Source organism: Accipiter gentilis, chromosome 9 (assembly GCF_929443795.1).
Source record: "Accipiter gentilis chromosome 9, bAccGen1.1, whole genome shotgun sequence".
NCBI classification, from domain to species: Eukaryota; Metazoa; Chordata; class Aves; order Accipitriformes; family Accipitridae; genus Astur; species Astur gentilis.
The window spans coordinates 34596721-34617431 of NC_064888.1; the positions used below are offsets into that span (position 1 = coordinate 34596721).

At 52.1% G+C, this 20711-nt stretch overlaps 1 protein-coding gene across 4 annotated transcripts; it reads left to right on the forward strand.

Annotated features, from left to right (window-relative positions):
- The first annotated feature begins 343 nt into the window (after positions 1-343).
- Positions 344-20451, forward strand: ADRB1 (adrenoceptor beta 1). 4 transcript variants are annotated; one of them, XM_049811344.1, is made up of 4 exons: positions 344-1708; positions 11225-11279; positions 12686-12767; positions 14650-16452. In XM_049811344.1, exons 1-3 carry the CDS (start codon positions 401-403, stop codon positions 12721-12723), a joined length of 1401 nt encoding a protein of 466 aa, XP_049667301.1. In that variant the 5' UTR covers positions 344-400; the 3' UTR covers positions 12724-12767; positions 14650-16452. The 4 variants fall into 4 exon arrangements, with proteins under 4 accessions (XP_049667301.1, XP_049667302.1, XP_049667300.1 ...); XM_049811345.1 differs by having other exon boundaries at positions 12686-16452; XM_049811343.1 differs by lacking the exons at positions 11225-11279; positions 12686-12767; positions 14650-16452 and adding an exon at positions 17869-20451.
- Positions 20452-20711: the final 260 nt, after the last annotated feature.

A 20711-nucleotide genomic window follows, 5' to 3' on the forward strand; every position in this document is an offset into this window, starting at 1 on the left:
CACGCACCCCCCCCCACCCCCCACCCCGGGCCACCCACCCTGCCGTAGGCAGGGTGGGTGGCCCGGGGTGGGGGTGGGGGGGGGTGCGGATTTTGGGAGGGGTGGGGGGGGGGGGGTCCGCTGCTTGGCAAAGAGGAGCGCAGGCAGCTCGGTGCCGGCGGGGCGCGGGCAGCGCGCGGGCGGGGCGGGGCGGCTGGTCTCGGCTCCTCCCCCCCGCCGCCCTCCCCCGGGCGCCGATTGGCGGCGGGAGGCGGGTGACGCGCGGAGGGGCGGGGCGGGCCGGCGGCGCGGCGCGGCGCGGCGCGGGGCCATGCGGCAGCCCCGGGGCGGCGGCGGCGGCGGCGGCGGCGGAGCCGCTTCTCCTGCCCGCGGTGGGGCGGCCGGAGAGCCCCGCAAAGCCATGGGCGATGGGTGGCTGGCGGGCGAGTGCGGCCCCCAGAACCGCTCCGTCGGCGGCGGGGTGACGGCGGCGGCGGGCGGGAGCAGGCAGCCGGCCGCCGCCGCCGCCGCCGCTGCCGCCGCCGCCGCCGAGCTGCTGTCGCAGCAGTGGGCCGTGGGGATGAGCCTGCTGATGGTCCTGGTGGTGGTGCTGATCGTGGCCGGGAACGTGCTGGTGATCGCGGCCATCGGGCGCACGCAGCGGCTGCAGACCCTCACCAACCTCTTCATCACCTCGCTGGCCTGCGCCGACCTGGTGATGGGGCTGCTGGTGGTGCCCTTCGGGGCCACGCTGGTGGTGCGGGGCACCTGGCTCTGGGGATCCTTCCTCTGCGAGTGCTGGACCTCCCTGGACGTGCTCTGCGTGACGGCCAGCATCGAGACCTTGTGCGTCATCGCCATCGACCGCTACCTGGCCATCACCTCGCCTTTCCGCTACCAGAGCCTCATGACCAAGGGCCGGGCCAAGGGCATCATCTGCACCGTCTGGGCCATCTCCGCCCTGGTCTCCTTCTTGCCCATCATGATGCACTGGTGGCGGGACGAGGACCCCCAGGCGCTGGAGTGCTACCAGGACCCGGGCTGCTGCGACTTCGTCACCAACAGGGCTTACGCCATCGCCTCGTCCATCATTTCCTTCTACATCCCCCTCCTCATCATGATCTTCGTGTACCTCCGGGTGTACCGGGAGGCCAAGGAGCAGATTAGGAAGATCGATAGGTGCGAGGGCCGATTCTACGGCAGCCACGAGCAGCCGCAGCCGCCCCCGCCCCCTCACCCTCACCACCAGCCCATCCTCGGCAACGGCCGAGCCAGCAAGCGGAAGACCTCCCGCATCATGGCCATGAAGGAGCAGAAAGCCCTCAAGACTCTGGGCATCATCATGGGGGTGTTCACCCTCTGCTGGCTCCCCTTCTTCCTGGTGAACATCGTCAACGTCTTCAACAGGGACCTGGTGCCGGACTGGCTCTTCGTTTTCTTCAACTGGCTGGGCTACGCCAACTCCGCTTTCAACCCCATCATCTACTGCCGCAGCCCCGACTTTCGTAAGGCCTTCAAGAGGCTGCTCTGCTGCCCGCGGAAAGCCGACCGGCGGCTGCACGCCGGCGGCGGGGAGCTGGCCCGCCTGCCCGGGGGCTTCGTCAGCACCGTCGGGTCCCCCGAGCGCAGCCTGGGAGGGACCTGGTCCGACTGCAACGGGGGCGCGCGGGGCGGCAGCGAGTCCAGCCTGGAGGAGAGAAATAGCAAAACGTCCGATTCGGAGTCCAAGGTATAGGGGGGAGGCGTGGGGGGCCACGTCGGGCCCGGGGCAGGGAGAGAGGCAGGCAGGGAGGCACACGGGAGCGGAGAAGTCCCCGGCAGCTGCCTGGTGGTAAAGCTGGTGGCAAGCCAAACTCATCCCTCTCTTAGCGGGGAGAGAGCGGCTGTTTACTTAGGAATAGAAGCAGGTGAACTCGTGTACGACATACCTCATCCGAAACTACAGCAAACAGGAAACCCACTGACCGGAGAACAAAGAAAATAAACAGCCCGTCCCAAAGATAGCCAGCTTGTGTTTAGGAGAAGTGCTTTCGGAAGGGGCTGTGGTTCACTCGGGTGAGTTGTCCCAGGACCGTGCCGGTGGTTGAACCTCAGCGTGGAGGTGCCGGCTCTTGGCCGCCGAGTTTGGCCGCAGCGGGGGGTCCCAGCCGTCCCCCGCCTCGCCCGGGGCTGTCGGACACCCCAGGTTTCACTCCCTCACCCGCAGCACCGGGCGCTTTTTGGGGAGGCGCAGGGTCCGTGCTGCAGGTGCTCCAGGCGGAGAGCACGGACCCGCGGGCAAGATGAGTTTTAATCTCGGAGTGGCTGTGCTCCCCAATTCTGCAGAGTAGCGATGGAGAGGAATAATGAGTAATGAATGAGGAGCACAGGTATATTTCGAAAGGGGGTAAAAAAAAAACCCAACCCAATCCACGCTCTTGTGCTTTTTCCCTCTGCATCAGCAAGCAGTGAGTTATTGTGCTTATCTCCTTCGGCCAGACAATAGCAGTCAGGCTGAGAAACTTCTACCTCAAACTGTGCATATTGTACAGGGGAATAAACAGGCCATGTTTATATTAAACAGCATATTTACATACCACTAATAGTATTTTATGAACAGGGGGGAGGGTGGCGAGGAGCCTTCTGAAGCTTGTTCATTGTGATTATGGATGAACGGGGAGGGGGGGGAATCCTGGCAACAACAAAAATTTACTGCACATTTTTTTGAAAATGGCGACAAAGCCATTTTTTGCACAGTGTTAAGAGTCGTAATGTTATTTGAAGATGTTACTTGCACACCCGTACACACACGCGAATTAAAAATGAAAGGGAGGTTTGAATAACGCTGACCCTGAAACTGATTTCTGGTTTTGTCCGATCTGTTACAGTTTGATTGAGAGAGTGACTTTTTCTATATTAGTTTATGAAGGTACTGTAAATATATCCATATTATAAATTAAAATATCTTAAGAGACTTTATTATTTTTATTTCCAAATGCCCACGTGAATCTGCTGTTATTTTAGCACTTGTGTGTCATTTCCATTTTCCTCTCTGTGTGTGTTTTATAACATATTTATACTCTGGTGCAATTTACTACTGTGTAAGTAATTGGTCTATGTGCAATAAATACCATTGCAGCACAAGCAAGCGTGTCTCTATAGGTTTCGAAACAATACCTACCTATAATGGGAAGAACAGCATTTGTTTTTCTCCAAAGATGGCTCAGATTACCAATACAACTCTATCTAATGGCTTTTCCTGACACAGTATTGTAAAAAACGTGTTTGAAACCCAATAAGGTTGTGTTCCTGTTGCACCGAGGTCTGCTGACTTCCCTTGAAATTAATGGCTAAAGACAAGGTGTTTCCACTCTGATAATGAATACACTCATTTTCTGTAACTGTTCCTTTCTAGAATATATTCTTTTTTGTTGTTGTTGTTGTTAGGAGTGCGCAGCTGGGAGTCAGGAGACCAGAATATTTAAGATTACAGAGGATGTTTAATTTGAAAGCTAAAAATGGGCTCCAGTAGAAAGAAATCTCCATATGCGGTACACGCTACCCCACAAGTAAGCCCACCTCGTGCTGATGGTGGGCCCGATCCTGCCCGAGCGAGGTGGGTGGTGTGCCCTCAGCGGGACCGGGTCCCGGTGCTGAGCGTGGAGGTCGGGGGAGACCCCCTGCCCGAAAAGCAGCCGGAGGAGGCTCGTGCCCTGTAAGGGGAGATGGCAGCCAGGCGCTCGGTCGCAGGACTCCAGACTTTGGTTCCCTCTTACTGTAAGAAAGGAGTTAACCTCTGAGGGAATGGCTGGGGCATAACTGGAGCAGGATCGGACTCCGGGACAGACTTAAACGCTGCTGAAACCTTTTCTGTGTCACTGGGCGAAATAAAACTACCTAGTTTGTAGATCATAAAGCTAATGGTCATGTGCAGCGTGGCTTCAGTGTGCTGCTGACAGTCACATATTCCTTGGGGGCCAGATTATGATAACTGAATGTTTTATTGTGGACTGATCCAAGTAAGGAGATACTGTGAACAGAAGGGCTGCAGGTTTGCGTCCCTGGTCCAAAAGATTGTCTTCCTTTATTGCTTTATGAAGGTACGCTCTATCCTTGTGGTTTCATGAAGTCTTTCATTACTGCAGTGAATGCATGGCAGATAGAGCAACAAGAAGGCAGTGCAGAATGAAAGTGAAGCCGTTTTTAGCTTTATGAAACTCAAAAGGATAGTTAAATTAGAAATCGGCTCCCAGGAAGAGCACTTCCCAAAGCCGAGTTCTTTAGGGTGGTGGCCAACGGTTTGTTTTGGAAACCATTTGTTCATTTTTTTTTGTTTTAAAAGTTAAGGAATTTGTCCTTTGCCATTTCTGATGATGTATTTTCAGGAAGGAAAAAAAAAAAACAAACCCCAAACAAGTTACACTTTTTGTGCAAGGACAAAATGAAGGGACCGGGGAAGTAAATAATACTTTTCCATTGATGTTACTGGGGTTCGGTGTGAGCTGCAGTTAATGGTGTCTCCCTCGATAACAGTGAAATGGGCTTCTTAAAATGCTGGGGTGACATCAGACCAGGTGCTAAGCGAAGTAGGCTCTGCCACCAAGTGATTTTTATTTTTTTTTTTAATCTGTTTTTGTCTGCGATTCCACCAAAGACAGCAGGGCCAAAAGGGTGCACAGGATGACAATGTCTGATGGCAGCAACTGCGGTGAGACGTTGGCTGCGCATGTCGGGATCGGGATGGGATCGGGAGGCAGCAGTGCCCTCCTGTGCATTGGGGATCGCATAAATCAGCTCACATACTTAATTTTAACCATCCAAACGCTCGTGTCCTTAGATTTTAAAAAGCGATGAAACTTTTGGCTCAACAGGGTCTGACTTTGGTGGGAAATTTTTGGCCAGAACCGGCTCGGCTTTTGCCAAATAGCTGTGCTGGGTCACGCTTCCCCTAGACAAGTGCAATGGCATTGAGAAGGTGAAAGGTAGGATGAGTTTTGCCCATCGGCCTCCGTAGAGCCCGCTGTGTGAGCAAAGTGGTCAGGATTTGTCTGCCGTTGAATTTTAGCCAGTCGAGGACCTGCTGGAAGAGTCTGGAGGCGGGCACGTTGAGTCCCTTCGTAGACAGCTAAGATAATCCACCCGGCAGCGTGGATGGCGGCTGCCGGTCCGTCTTGCACGGTGTAAAAAGGCGGTGGCACAGTAACGGTGCGGCCGGAGCGGGACATATGGCACGCACGTGTGCGAGGAAGGGGAGGCTGCTGGCGAGCAGTCTGCCGTGGATCACGCTCAGAACAGGCTGTTCTCCGCGGAGAAGAAGGATACTCTGAAAAGTGTTACAGGGCAGCTGAAATACTCCGGAGGCAGTGAGTCAAACGCTCACGATGAATATTTTTTTCTGACGAAAACCAGACATGGATTAGCAATTGGAGCTGCAGGTCAGAAAGTATAGGTGGTAGGCATGCGGCTGCACACGTACGTGGGCAGGAAAGTAACAGCAAAGAGCCGCAGGCCTGCAGCGAAGGGAGACGCAGGTAAAACAGAAATCCGCTCAGAGGAAAACGTCCTGTGTCTGCCAGGACCAAAATTATTTGGCGAGGGTGCCTGAGACTTCCACATGCAAGACGCCTGATTCTCAAAGGCGCCGGCTGCATGCTAAACAGTGTTTGCTCAGCACTTCTGAAAAGAAGGCTGCATCTCTCCACGCGCTTAAATGGGAATATATTGGGTGGAAAGCCTGGCTTCAGTTTTCCCTGTGTTCAGGAAAGTTAAGGATGTTTCGGACACGCAGCAGGCTGTCGAAGTGGCTGCAGAAGGGCCTCTGCACCGGTGAGAGCTGCACAAAAGCACTCCTGAAAATTCACTGCGCTTTGAGGCCGTGACCCTCGGCATCAACTGACTGTAGCTCCAAGCGGTAACTGGTGAACGAACGAAACTATGTGCAAAAAATGCGGCTTAAAATTGTGAACTGTGCCCATGGCGCACACAGCATTTGACAGCATCAGCCGGCTGTTTGTGATACAGCACGCACCGGTTCTTCTGCAAACGCTGCTTTCCCTTTTGGGTATGCACGTGTTTTCAAGTATGAGGACAACTTCTTTGTCAGCTTCCCCCCCCCCCCCCCCCCCCAACCCTATCTGAATTCGGTTTTATTAATAACTTTTAAGTGGCTATTTTGCAACCTTCCTTATGCTGCACACTTTCCTAATTTATTGTAATTTCCCGTCCGTTGGAGTGCACTTACTTCCTTTATGTAATATATCAGCTGCAGGGCTGGAAATTGTGTAGCTATGAACTGAAAGAGCAGACTTTCTTGAGGCCAAACGCGGTCAGGCATCTTTGCCACTGGGAGCAGAATTTGACCTGATAATCTAATCTTATGCGAGAGACTATCTCCAGAAAAGTATTGTTACCAGCAGTAAATGACCTCTGCTAATGAAGCTGGAGCAATTAGTCCTATTCAAAGCTGTCAAGAAAACGTTAACTGCTAAACAACAGTTAACATGGGATAGCTCAAATAATGAGTGTTTTGTTTGCTGGTGTGTGTTAGGTGATGTGTTGGGAAATAATTATCCTTTGACTAGCAGCCAGCTTTGTACTAATCAGAAAGGAGAAGTCATGTTCCCTTTGAAGGATTATACCTAAAAATAGTTCTGTTACTGCCACATCAACAAGCGAAATGAAGCAAATTCGCGGAGATGTACACACCTTCTTAACATTTCACTTTTCGTCCTAAAAACTCATTGTTCAGCTGGAACTTTCTGTTTGATCCTGTCAAAAGCACTAATGTGATCTCCTCCAATAGCGCTAAGCACACTCCCCCCAAGGAGCATTACCCTATGCACCACTGACTTGCTTTCAGAGCCTGCCAAGTTCCCAAACACCCCAGGAGGAAGTAAGGAGTCTTTCTCTTTATATAAACAACCGCATATAATGTTAGATCAACAATATTTGTGATAATCGTCTCACAGAAGAAATCGATACGCTTTTTGTTTGAGATGTTTGTACGCCTGCCCATCCGTGAGGAGCAGCCGTGGTAACAGCAGGTGATTTATTCGTGCAATTCAGTTACTTCAGGCTGTCAAACTGTGCTTGAAAAAGTGACCGAGATGGGAAAAGGGTAAAAAAAAGGTGATGCTGGCAAACAAACCCGGGATTATCATTGTGAACAGCAAAAACTGGGGCATCTTTGGCCACGCTATAGGTGTTGCCTCTTACTGGTAAAGTCTATATTATTTGGTTTGGATAGGGATGCACCAGGCAGAGGCACTGTAGAAACACATGTTAAGAAGTGTGAGAGGTAAGACGCTTTCCATACAGGACCGTGCCACCAAGGGATGGGCAGCTGAAACATGCCCCTAAAAGTTTTTCTCGCTCTTCTTGGCTAACGGCAGCATACTAAAGCACACCCGAGCAGCTTCTCAGACGGCGTAAAGCCGCGCAGCTCCCTGGCCATCCATGGCTCCCGGGACACATACGTCCCTCTTAGCATTACCCCCTCCCTTCTGCGGGGCTCCGGTTGGACCCGGAGAATCCCGCATCCCACAGCCGTCATCCTGCGCGGTGCCAAGCAGGAGGTGCCCCGTGGCACCCCGGGGTGCAGGTGTGCCCGGGCTGTGCCAGGCATGCTGGTGCAAGCTGCCGGCCGCACCGCTCCCCTGAGTCATTGCTCCGTCCTGCAAACGCCAGCGACAGAATCGAGCCCGCCGTGCTGGAAATGCAAGAGTGTTTGGGTTTGTTACGTAAACTGGCGATCGGCTTCCCGGTTCATGAAAACTGGCAGCTTGGTACGCACGTTCGCTTCGCAAACTGCCGTTTTTGTCTTCCTGCCCACTTGGCTCCCACGGGTTTTTTTGTGGCGGTCTTTGCTCGCTTGTCCTTAGCACCCAGCAGCACGCGTTTTTCAGCTGTGCCCCGGCAGCAGTCTGCATGCAGACGTGAACGGTACCAGATGCCGGGCAGTGTCTGGGTTTGGTCATACCTATTCCTTCCAGGACTGATACTCAGAGTTATTAATACCAGCTGCACCAAAGTGCAAAAGTGCCAGACAAATAGGAAATGAGTCCTGACCTCCAGGTCCACAACCTGAAGGAGGAAACAGAAGTTTACCCAGACTTTTGCCATTGCCATGGTTAGCAGCACATCTCAGACGTAATGGTGTGCCTTTCCCCTCTGATCCTGTGTAATGCACTGAATCCTGTTGTCCTTAATGAGATTAAATGAGGATTTTCTACTAGTTCGGTGCTCCAGCCATTAGCCACTGTTGTGCGTCTCTAGGCAGTGATGTACCTTTGCATGCCTGGCCCAGCGTCTCTGTAAAGCCATGATAGACTTCTTCCTAGCAAAATTGTTTTGATAATTGGTCTTAAGCTCATTGGCTCAGTGCTTTGAAAGGCAGATTTAAGTGTATACACCGAAGAGGCAATCAGACCCACCGAAGAGCTCAAGACCTCAGCGGCTGCTAGGTGTATAAATATTTCAGCTACCAACAAGTCATCGCGCAGGGCCAGGTGAGTGCTGCAGCCCCCTCAGAGCCTGTCACCTGCCCTCCCTCAAAGTGGGACTGCAGAATACCCTGCCACTGTAAGGAAAAACCGCAGGGACGGCGCAAAAGCTCACGACAAAAGATTTGCCAGGTGGTAACATTTAAACAGTGCTTTGTGGCCAAAATTTCAAGAGTGCTTGTTAAGAAGAAGGAATTGAGAGAAGCCCCTGGCAGGATTTCCTAGCCAGGAAGCGAGAACAATGTTCTGGGTTAAATTTTCTATATACGGATGAAGAGCCCTTCGTTGACTGCTCCAGTGAGAGTTACAGATGCTACCAGCACCCTGTGCAAGCCACGGTGGTGGACAAGCGCCGTCCACCCCACTTACCCCTGGGGACAGCTCACGGTGCCCCCAGCCGCCCTCCCTCTGCTCCCATTTGGGTGTATAACGTGCCCCCCGCTCACCTGCCCGAGCATCAGAGGGGACCCAGAGGTGTCCTGCGCCCAAAAAGGTGTGCGCCAGCCTGTGTCCCCCCCGTGGGGTTTGCCGACCCGCCGTCATTGTGCTGCGGAGGGAGGAGCGCTTCCTCTTGGACTGGAGCAGGTAAACTGGGAGACGTCCCACAAAGCTCCCATTGTTTAACAGCTCGCCCGCTCGCAGAGCCCGCCTTCAGCGAGGGATTTTTTTTTTGTTTGTTTGTTTGTCTGTCCTTCCCCTAAACACTCGCTTGGGAGCCATCAAATAAAATCTCAATTAGCTGGCTTACGACACGAAGCGTGGTGTGGGATGTGTTCCCTGGCACGGAGCTACCCTTACTGGGGTACGGCGGCGGAGGGGAGGGGGAGGCAGGAGGGGCCGCGGGGGGACCTGTTGCTCACCCCCCCTGCCCCGACTGAAGCATCGCTGGTACCCTGGCAGGTTTCCATCACCAGACTAGGACAGCCACAACACCAGTGCACCCAGCCTGCGCCTGAAATCCCGGATCCTGACACAGGAGCATCCGATCTGCTCACAAACCAGCTTCACCTCAAATACTGGGGCTTTTCGGAGCTTTTATGTAATACTCAGTGCAAGGCAGCTGCTGCTGCAGTAATTGCCAGTAACAACTGGTATCGTAACACCGCTCTAAACCACCTCCAGAGCATCCACGGGAGAGGCTGTGTTCCTGTTTCACTGCCAGGTGGTTCCCAGCTAGCTGGCAACGGGGTGAACGCATGTCTGTGGTTCTCAGCATCAGCCCATCCAAGCCAGGGCTGGTGCTCGCACTCTGCCCTCCATAGCACGTCCCCCTGCCCGGACTGGGTCTGCTGACTGCGCAACGGGTGAGCAATGGGCTCCCCTGGCTGAAAACCAGCCCTTCCAGAAAAGGTTTGTTTCAGCTGATTCACACAGGTTGCATGAACACAGGTAATGGCACGAGGAGGGGCATGGGAACATGCGGAGCAATGGGGCTGAGACCACGTTTTGGTTGCAGCCCCGATTTGGATCCATCACTGTGATCACAAACCTCATGTTTGGCAGTGATGCTGCAGAAGCTGAGACCCGGACCGGACCAGCACCCTCTGGCCTGTCATTTTGCCTGACCTGCATTGGAAAAGTGAGACTCCCCACCTAAACCCTCCCTCCCTTCAGGGGCCACACTGAACATTATATTCAGAAGCTTAATGACTAAGCCATTAAGCTTCTCATTGCATGTGAAAAGTGAAAAAAAATGCCATTTTGCACAAATATGGATGCGATAGAAGAAAACATGATTTAAGTCTGATTATCCACTGGGTAACTCTACCACGGTGAAGAGTGTGGGACGGACTCCTCAACTTCTGGCAGAGATCTGGACCAAGGGAGCTGAAAGAGCAAGTCAGGTACCAGGTGAGAGCACTAAGCTGTCCCCAACTGCAAGAGGGTGACATGGCAACGAGCCACGGGCAGTGGAAAAATAATCCCCCGGGAAGAGCAGCTCTGTTTGCATCCCAGCGCTGATGGGCACAATTGAGCTGTTAGCGATTTGTGAGTAATCCCCATCGTGCGTGTCTTCTGGCGGATGGTGTTTAACCACTTTTATTCCTGCACACTTCGCTTATGTGGAAGCAAGGAATGCAGTGATAAAAAGGCTGGAATAATTTCCGTGCTGGATAGTTTCCATTAATATATTTCTTGTTATATAACACTGCCATCAGTGTACAAAATGTGCTAAGGTGCCTTTTAGGAAGGTGGAACATTTCTACATGGCCATAATTAAGAAAGTTGTGTTGTAGAGCAAGCTGGGCTTTGATCAGAGACTTTTTAATTGCACTGGATGTGCTTGGGCTTTTGCATGGTATGGATTTCTTTGCCTTTACGTTACGAGGCACCTCATAAATTAAATGGTTGATGTTGTCAAATGCATGCCATTAGCACTCTGAACAGATAATCCCTTCGGTGGCCTCATCGCAGTCTATCGCAGGGCCTGTCTCCAGATAAGGGCCTGGAAGAAGAACAATGGTGCTCCGAGCTCCCAGGGACCTCCACTCTTCGGTTCTGCGCTTCAGAAGAGAAAAATTATCATTATCTGCATGGCTCAAGCTCCCTTTGAAATGCGGTTATTTTTTACTCATACACTCCAAGTATTTTTTACATGATATCAGTGAGAAACTTGAAACCCCCTTTGAGAGGGGAAAGATTTCCTGCAGCCCTACTACTAAAGAAAATGGATAGATCAAGTAGTAAAGTTCAATGACTTACTTAGCATTAAATAAGAAAGAGAATAATGAATTGGATTTTGTGTGCCTGTTTTTCCTCTGCAGGGAACAGTCAGGCTAATGGATTTTCATTGCCTTCTGCTTCTGTTCATCAGTCTAGGTGAGCTCAAAACACTGCTGCCTTTTTGCACTCTCCCTTCGCTGCTCACTTGTCACAACTTCAAGTATTTGGAGCTTAGCAAACACATCGGTTTACTACCGTCAACGCCACCCTGACCGGTGAGGAGAACATGCGGGGTTAACCCCCTTCATCCAAGGATGACTTGTGGCCTGCTGTGTGGACATTGTGTTTTATGCTAGGTAGCTGCAAGAAGGCAATTCCTTACTTAGGGTGGACACTAGTTTCCTACTATTATGAGCTCAGGCTTTAACGTCCTTCAAGGGAGACATTATTTCCCCACTGGGTTCACCAAAACCTGGTTGGGTCTCCAAACCCCTCCTTTGTTTACGGGCTTTGCCGAGCGCGCCGTAGGGAATTTTATTGGGGAAGGAAGGGAGGTGGTGTAGGAGGAAACTATTACAAAGCTATATAACATAAACAACTTTCTCATGTAAACTCCAAACACCGCTTGGCACGGAAGAGGTTAAAGCCAGGGGATGGATGGGGGGACTCATCAGGGCAAAGATATAAATAGCAAGTCGGGAAGCCCGGGGAGGGACACGGGGGAAGGGGAAGCGATTAGTTGACCCTAGGTGGGGTGGGCTCCCTGGGCTTGCTGAAAGCCCTCTGCTGCTCTGCCCGTGGGGTTAGGACCTGGGTCCTCCCTGAGGCATCCCAAAGCGGGTGGATGCTCAGATGGAAACCCTGCATAACCGACCGGGAGCCGTATTTGTTCAAAGGTGAACCTGAAAGGTGTTCGGGTCACCTCGAGACTTTCTGCAGAGCCAGAAATTGCTGCTGCTCCTGCCTGCACCTTCCTGCCCCGAACCTTCGCTGGGCTCGCCAGCGCCTGCCCAGAGCTGGGGAGGTGCTCTCTGCCTGCTCGGATGGTCGGAGCAGGATTTCCGTTTTCCTACCAGCCTTGGTGCTTCAGGCTTTCTGGTCTGTTTTTTGTCCAAATGGGAAACGCATAATGAGAAACTGTTTAAACAACTTATGGTACAAGGAAACTCGCTGGAGTAAAGTACAACATTATAATTTATTTCCAAGGAAATGATGCACTCCCCAAAAGCACTCCACTCGAGCACTGTGATTTAAAGTTGCAGGATAATAGCTGGCCATCTTCAGTGCTGCCTGCAGCCCTCATCTAGGTCTGAGCGTGGTGCACGAGGAGGGCAGGAGTCCGCCAAGATCATCCGTGCTGCTGTCTGGTCTTGCCACCAGCAGCCGTTCATCAGCAGGTTATGGCAGATCTTTGCACACAGCGAGATGCTCGATGTGGGTATAACTCTGCGGGTGATGAGGCGCCAGGCAATGTTATATAAACTCTGTGCCAACGGATATGTTCAGATATACACAAACCTTAACAAGGGCGTTTCCTTAACAACGTTTTAAACCACCCATAGCAGCTCTGTGGACCCCGACGACAAAGTGCAGAGAGTGACCAAGCGAAGGACCGTCTCCCCTAGCCCCCAGGCTGTGAGTAAGGTTGGTACCTAGGCACGGTTGAATGCCCGAGGTTCAGGGAGGGTCAGGCTGTTAGAGCTGTCCTGACTGTGGGTTTGCTTGCATGGGTGGGTCTGGACAGCCTGGTGCTGGCGAAGGAAAGCCCAGGAGCCACCAAAGCTCCGGAGGAATTCTCTTGTTCTATTTCCAGCCCTGCTTTTTAAGATAGGCCTTCAGATCAGATGCATTTCTGAAGCTTATCTGTGTGAATATTTGACTGCTTATCCAAACAGAACAAAAACCTTCAAACCTTCTGAGGTCCATCCATCAAAAGCCTTATCTCCCCATGTCACCGTTCAGCTCCTGGCCGCTGCCACTGGGAGCCTCCCACCGTCCGGGGCTCGGCTCTGCCCACCAGCTTCCCATCTCCCCTCTCCGGGCGGTTTCGCGGCATTATCCACGGTCACCTCCTTGGCTCCCTGCCGCTTCAGCGATGGCCTCTGCATTGCATGCAGGAGCGGCAGGCCTGGGCTGCTGCATGGTCTACAGCCAGCCAGCATCCCAACGGGCTGCATTTGCGCTGCCGTATCGTAGCCCGTATCGTCTCCATCCCACACACGTGTAGCCATCTGGGCTGTGGCCACAGCCACGACCAGAGCAGAGCACGCTGACTCCGCTTGGCCCCAGGAAAGGAGACCATTTGTCTTTTTTTATGGGATATTAATGAAGCCTGGATAAAGAATGCAGTCTCCTCGATCTGAGGTTCAAAGACCGAACTATCCAAGGAGAATATTTCTGATCCCTTCTCTGATAGAAAGGAGGTTTTGTAAGAGGCTCCCTAAAATCCCAGCTGTTGGGTCAGGGAGGAGGGGGGGTCAGTCCTCACCGCCTGTAAGCCACTGGTCTCCTCTGGCAGAGGAGCTGCAGTGGGGCTGCTTGAGATCTCAGATAGCACCCCTAAAAACCCAGGTGGGCTCTGCCCTTTGGTAGCCGAGCACAGCACGTGAGCCACGGGATGCACTGGGAACACGGGAAGCGCACAGCAGGGGCACCAGCATCAGCAGCCCCGCGGAGGTTCCTGGCTGGGTAAAACAGCTGCACGGTTAGTCTTATGCCCAATTTATACAATACGTTATTCAGCCTTGTCAGAAGAGCCTTTGCAGGCTTGGTATCGGGGCCACAGGGCATTTCTTGCTTTGAAGCTGAGCTGGCACAAGAAGTCGTCTGCAGTCCTGCTGTCCTGTCAAAGCCGTGGCCAAAAACAACAGGGCGAAGACTTTGGAAGGAGCCACCCATCCACAGCATAAATGAGTTTAAATGGGGACCTGGCTGGCTCAGTGCTTGAGAACAGCTTTTAAGCACATCAGAGGTTGAAATCCTGCGCACAACGGCGGGGATCAGAGGTCTCTGCTGCTTGGTACCACCTAGTCTTGGCCCAGATCTAGACAAGCTTCGGCATCGGGGTGGGCTTTTCCAATGGGGTCTGTTTTCCTATGGTCCTTTGCACAGGAGACTCTGACCCGTGGCCTGTTGTTCCTCTCCTCCCTGTGGTTTTAATTTTTTTCTCTGTTTTGGTAGTCAGAAGGGTAAAACTAATTCCCGTCTCATATATAACAATTAATTTGACTCAATAGCGAGAGGATAAATGTACTTTTTATACTGTGGTGTATGATAAGCTATTTATAAATATCGTATCACTTCTGGGTCATCTTTAGGGTTTAAAATAAAGTTTTAATTTAAACATAATTTTCCAGTGTTGACAGATATGATAAATACATTTTTGTTCCAATAAAACCTAATTTCAACAATGTTTTGCAAAAACCGTTACGAGCTGAGGATTATTCCCCTGATTTTTTTTTTTTTTTTTTTTGCTTTGTTTGTCTCCATGCTCCAGTATTTATTTTAATGTTACATTCCATTATAGAAAAAACCATCTGTGACTGCAGTAATTCGTTCACCGAGCCCTCTGCTTAAAGGATGAGAGGATGCCTTTGAGAAGAAGATGGAGAGAGGCGTTACCTCGTGTCACAGAGGCCGTGGGGAAGCGGCAGCACCTCTCTGCACCATTAAGGGACACTGTGCCTTCCTTGCAGCTCCATGGGGGACTAAAAGTTACCACCACTGGGAGATACCCTGCCTTGAAGGGGCTCAGGACACTTGTTCTGGTGCAGGCACAATGGGAGCAAAGGGGCTTGGTGGCAGCCCGAGCTCCCAGGCCTCTGTGACACCGGTGCAGCGTGACGACAGCAGTACGTTAGCATTGCTTCAGGGAATCACGTTTGTCCAACGGCCCAGGACCAGAAGGGGCCTTTCCCCAGGGATCCAGTGGCACACGGGACTTCTTTTACACCCAGACTCCCCTACTTAAATCATTTCCCCAGGTGTGAAGATGGTGGCCACCTCCTCCCCTCCGGAGCATCCCTCCTCTCGTCCAAAGGCTCCTTTTCAGGCTTCGAGACTGGTGGCAGAACCGGCCCTCAGGGCGCTGCTGCAAAGCCTGGTGGCAACTTCACGGCAATTGAGCTAACCTCGATATTCAAGGTGATCCCAAAAGAAAGCCAAGAGGGCACAGTGGGACAGATTTCGTGTCTGGAAGGTGAGATCAAACAGAAGCCCTCCATCTACAAGAGGGCTGCATTCCTGTTGCCTGAGCTAACCATCCATCGGTGAGCTGAGTCCCTCCAAAATTTCTCTGGGCTTTCTCTGGTTTTCCTGCTTTCCCATGTAAACAGCTCTGAGGAAGATCTCTTTTTCTGCAATCAAACATTTTCATTCTGCAGTAAAAGAGCTCTTACATCAGCTACCATTGTATTGTGGATGCAAATGCAGCACAACAGAGCCCTTACAAGTTGTGAGGTGAGGGGGTCAAATCCTGGGCTTGAACAACAAAAGTACAAGGAATGATGAGCAGGAAAAACAACTTGTTTTAAAGTGATTTAAGGCTGCTGTCTGTCTTCTGAGCCCCACAGCTTACAGCCCATACTTCTCACGCTGCCTCCCTGTTAAACAGTCAAACAAGAGCTGATGCTATTTGGAGAGCAAGTCTGTGCTGGAGACATGCAAACACCAACGCTTGTATCTGCACGGACTGGCCTCCATCTGCGAGGAGCTCCCAGCTACTGTGCTTAAAATACCTGGGAAAGGGGCATGCAGAAGGGGAGAGAGGTCTCTTTCTGGTGGGTTGCCATGTCGCTTTCATGGTGATACCTAGAGGACATCATCCAGCACAGCCAGTTGTGATAATCCTTTCAGTGGAAACAGGTGCTGGAGGATAATCCTGCTGTTTTTCTTGGTTATGGTTCTCTTCAGTCACTAAGACTGAGCAAACAGGATTATCACAGCAGCGATTCAGGAGGTGAAGTTACTGGTGCTGTGGACATTTGTTTCCAAGGCAGATGCCAGCTTCGCCGAGCAGCCTGCCCCGGCGAGGGCAGCGGGTGAGCCGTCGGCACCGAAGGGATTCGCCGGTCGGCTCCTATGGTCCTCGCTCAGATCTGTGCCGTGCCCCTCGGGGACGAGAGCCCGATCCCAGATGCAAAGCCCGTGCTCTCTACAGCTCTTTTGGAAAAACGCCTCCCCAAGCCCACCTGTTGTGAGTGGGATGGAGACCCCCCGGCCGTGGGGCAGCTAGCGGCATCGCCCCAAAACCTGGCCTGGGCCAAGGCACTGGTGGGGAAGGCTTGAGGCACTGCGGACCCCCCCGGGGTGTACGGTGACCTAGCCCTTCCCTGTGACACTTCAGAGCGAGTCTGCCCCTGTGTAAGCGCTGGCTCGTGCCTCCAGCAGACTTTAATGTATCGTCAGGTGTTGTTTTAAATCCCTGGAGCGCTGCACGCATCCATGCCCTCTCAGTCCTCCTCCGCCGCTCTTGGAGACCAGCCTGGGCCCTGGTGACCCTCCTTGCCATGCAAAGTCAGTGCCTCTCTGTTCCTGTTTTACCACCTTTTGCTTCTGCTGATAACAGCCCTTGACACCCCGCCCGGCCCGGGGCAATTCCCTTCGCCACCAGGGAAGGAGGATGACACGTAAACTTCGTGGCACCGGCCCTTATGCAGTGTCTATGCACAGACGTCTGCTCCCCTTCGCTGGTTTGCTTCAGGACTTAGCTGACACCCAGTTTCAGTAACAGCAAAGCAATTGAGCTTGGCTTCATGGTTTTGTGGCAATCTTGGCCCAAAGCTGTTCTAAACAACAAATTGCAAAATAAGCATACGTGTACAGAGACAAATACCAAACTGTAGGAATAGGAACTAGAGATGTGCAGCTCAGGAAGGGTTGTTAAAGCTCCAGCTTGTAGCGGTGCTGATAAGGCAGTTTCCAAGAAGTCGCCCAGCCCTTAAATTCTAGAAACTCTCTCTTCCCAGGTCAATAACCTTTTAGGGACTGAATCCTGGTGTCATCCTACAAGCAAACACGGTCCAGACAGGACCTTCTGCAAGTGATAGGAGAGAACGGAGAACGTGTGTTGCTAAGAAGGGGTCCAGAAACTTTCTGGTATAGAAAAACACGGTGAAAAGCACGTTTGGTAATCCTGGTAGTCTGGGAAAGCACAAGAAAATGTGCTTTTCACTTCATTCTTCTTTGGCCAAGTCTCCTCCTTGCTTGAGAGGGGATCGAGGTGCCCTTTGCTGAGCTGCTACTCTGTACTTCCCGCACTGTGCCGGCAGCAAGCTGCGGTGCTGCAAGGCTTGGACTCCCTCCAAAGTCTCCCTTCTTCCCTGGGAGCGATCCGTCAGCCCCAGGAACAGGGCTCTGCACCCAGGCTGCTCCAACACCAGCTCACCTGCAGCTCCACTCCCTGCTTTTGACCAGCCTTAACTTCAGACCTGAACAGAGGCTCTTTGGAGAAAAGATTTTCCATATCGTCCTGCAGCTCCGTTAGCAAAAACGTTCAATGTGGCTCTAGCGAGAGCACCGAGATGGGGCTGATTAGACTCACGCAGTTGTTTGGCTCCCTCATTTCATGGGGATTTTTAAAAATATCTTATGCAGGTGCAGGAGTTGACATAACAGAGCATGCACCGTGTTAGAGTCCGTCCAGCTTGTGTGTAAACACCGCTAGTTCTTTTTTCAAACTCTTAGGAGCTGTTTCATAAACACAAAATATTTTGCTTAATTTCCAAATCATGTGCCATTTCCTTAGCAGGCCCGGTGGCGGTGGAGGAGCCACCCATGCAGACGCCGGCTGCAGCCCTGCGTCCTGCAGAACAGTCCCTCGTCCCTGCCAGAGCTGGCAGCAGAGCCAGGCAGAGGCTACCACCTGCTGGACCTTTCTCATTGACTTCTTGCTCTGAACCTCCCCATAATGCCATTGACTGACAGCACTGACCGCTTTTTGGGCAACCGCAGAAATGCTGTGTGCTGAGCATCGTGGTGCAAACACCTCTCGCTAGCTCTTCATCGATAACAGAGTTATTGAGATGAAAGCCGCGTAAACAGCGAGGATGCTGGATGAGCAGCTTTGTGGGCCTGTTGTTTGTTGCTCATTGGGGGTGCGATGTGTGTTTTACAGAGTCTGGGTGTGCTCTTTTCCTTGCTGGCCTTCAAGAACAGGGGCACCTTTCTGAGCTGAGGCAAATTGCTAGGGTTTTGCTGAATTCAGGAACCTGACATTTCCCCATCGCAACTTGCTCCTACCGAAAAAAAGAAATCGGTCTTCCAACCAATTTAACTTCCAACCAGTCCTTAAGAAGTGGGAATAAAATTCACGCATACCGGATGGGCAGCTGCCCGAATTTGTGTGGGATCCCACACTTGCATGGGGGGTCTTGGGGGTCTTCATGGGAAGCACCCTTAGAGCATGAACCCAGCTCTGCTGTGCAATTGTGCATCATCATGCAGGCACCATTCCCGAGCAGCCAGGTCGGGTCCACAGGGCTGCTGCTTTTGTGAGGGTGCAGGACCTGGCCGGTGTAATCCAGGCAGCCCAGGGTCATGTTTGTCCCACTCAAGGAGCTCAGCCAAATGAGTCCTGTAGCTCACCCTGACTCCTGCAGCCTTGAGATTAAGGGACTTGGCACCTGCTTTGGATGGGCAAACTTTGGGGAACTTGCAGGGCTGAACACCCACTGCTGCCGACATGTCTGGGGGGCTCACAGTGCTGCAGCATGTGCATTTCTGGGGCAGAGACTTCGTTTTTGCACCAAGCACACTGAGTGCTATCGGCGTAGTTTCCTCATCTAGGCTTTTTTTGATTGACCTGCTCTACTGAGCTGCCCTGAGCCTCGGCAGGTCATGCTAGCTCGCACCTACAACGTGTCAGGCTTTGGCTGCCCAGTTAGCCAGGCTCCGGGAAGGTCACTGGAAGGACTCCAGTGGCCTCAAATAGGAGTTGACTCATGCCCCATGAGATCAAAACAAAATGTCTCTGCATATGAAAAAATATTATGGAAACTGTATCATTCATGCACAAAAGCCGCACTTCAAACTTTATCATATAAAATACATAATATTGTAAATAGAAAGAAAAATTGCATGAGGCCTGGTGCGCATTAAAATTGTTGGCATGTGAAAACGTCCTTTCCCATAAACACAGCTAATTTCTGGGGTCTGGTACACAAGTAGGCATGCAAAGCTAGAAAACTTGGACCTTTTCCGCACTCCTTCAAAGCACTCGTTTTCCGTAGCAGTAACTCATTTCTAGGCTCATCCCTTGTCTTGACAAGAGTGACCCAGAGCAAATGCTTACAATAGGGTCATCGATATGAGGCGGTGTGACAGGTATGCTTCAGGACCTCATAAATACAGCAGCAGCACCAGAGAGTGCTGCCTGGGGGCAGAGAGAGATGCTGAGAGCACCCCATGGGCAGGCTGCAGCACTTGGCTGGCTTGGGTCTTTGTGGGACGCCTGACTCCGTGGTCAAATCCTGCCCCACTGATGCTGGCCAGGATTTGACCGTGATGCTCAGCAATGCGGAGTCTCTGCAATTCCCACAGCTGCCATCTGCGGCTTGATCGTATTCCAGTAATAGCTGATTGCCATGGCCCAGGGAGCAGGATTTAGCATATCACCTTGAGCAAAGGAGCAGAGGATGGCTTGGCATGCACGGCAAATGCAACTCTAAGGGAAAAAAATGAATTAGTGTGGGTATTAACCAACAATTTGTCATATAGCCTCTCAAGCCAGCTTCTGATGCTGTGAAGTGTGCAGTGAAAAGCGACGGACGCCTGTGCATCTCCTCCGGCTCCTGCGAAGTTCTTCAGCGCTGGGAGCAGGTGAAGACCACCAAGGCTGTTTGCTGCTCAGCAGATGGGAGAAGCCGTGGTGAACGCTTCAGCTGCTGACTGCAAGTGGCTCTTTCCTCTGACCATGGGGCCGTGGGGCAAACTGTAGCTCAGCCTTTCCCTCTGTGCTGTGCTTCCCTCCTCGGGCAGGAGCATCAGGAGCTGGCTGCGGGCACTGCAGAAGTGCCGTCTGTCTCCTTGTAGGCTGGACCTGAAGCATGTTCCCTTTATCACCCTGTTGTGCCTCACTACCACCACCCTGTGACACCTCTGTGGCAGATGGCTCCCACCGCACGCCCTCCGGCAGCTGGGCCCGAATGCAAACACGTTCAAGCTTCAAACGCTACAGAAAGCCAAGTGAAATAACCCACCTTGTCCACTACTGCAATCAAATTACCGTTTTTTTCCCCAAAACACATGCAGTTCAGGACAGCCGGTCACGCCAGCCCATCAGTGATCCGCGTGCTTACAGAGCACAAGAGCTGTGAGGTGGCTGGTGGGCTCTCACGCTCTCCTGCCCCAGTATTATGGGTTGGCTGTGGAATGTGGCTCAGCTAACTGGGCTATACTGGTTTCCTGCTGGAGTGTGTTCCCCTAACTGACATCAGGAGACATCCAGCTGCAATGACTAAGCTCTTCTTGCATTCCAGAAATCCGACAAATAAATGTTTCTTGAAAATACACTGGTGTTTTGTTCTGGGAAATGAGTGAACCATCAGCCTGGTTCCTTTTGCGGGGCAAAGCTTCACGAGGACCCGCAGG

Coding starts and splice junctions, on each gene's coding strand:
- ADRB1 (XM_049811342.1), top strand. CDS start 401: ATGGGCGATGGGTGGCTGGCGGGCGAGTGCGGCCCCCAGAACCGCTCC. Junction 1,709..11,224: donor CGTCCGATTCGGAGTCCAAG/GTATAGGGGGGA, acceptor TTTCCTCTGCAG/GGAACAGTCAGGCTAATGGA.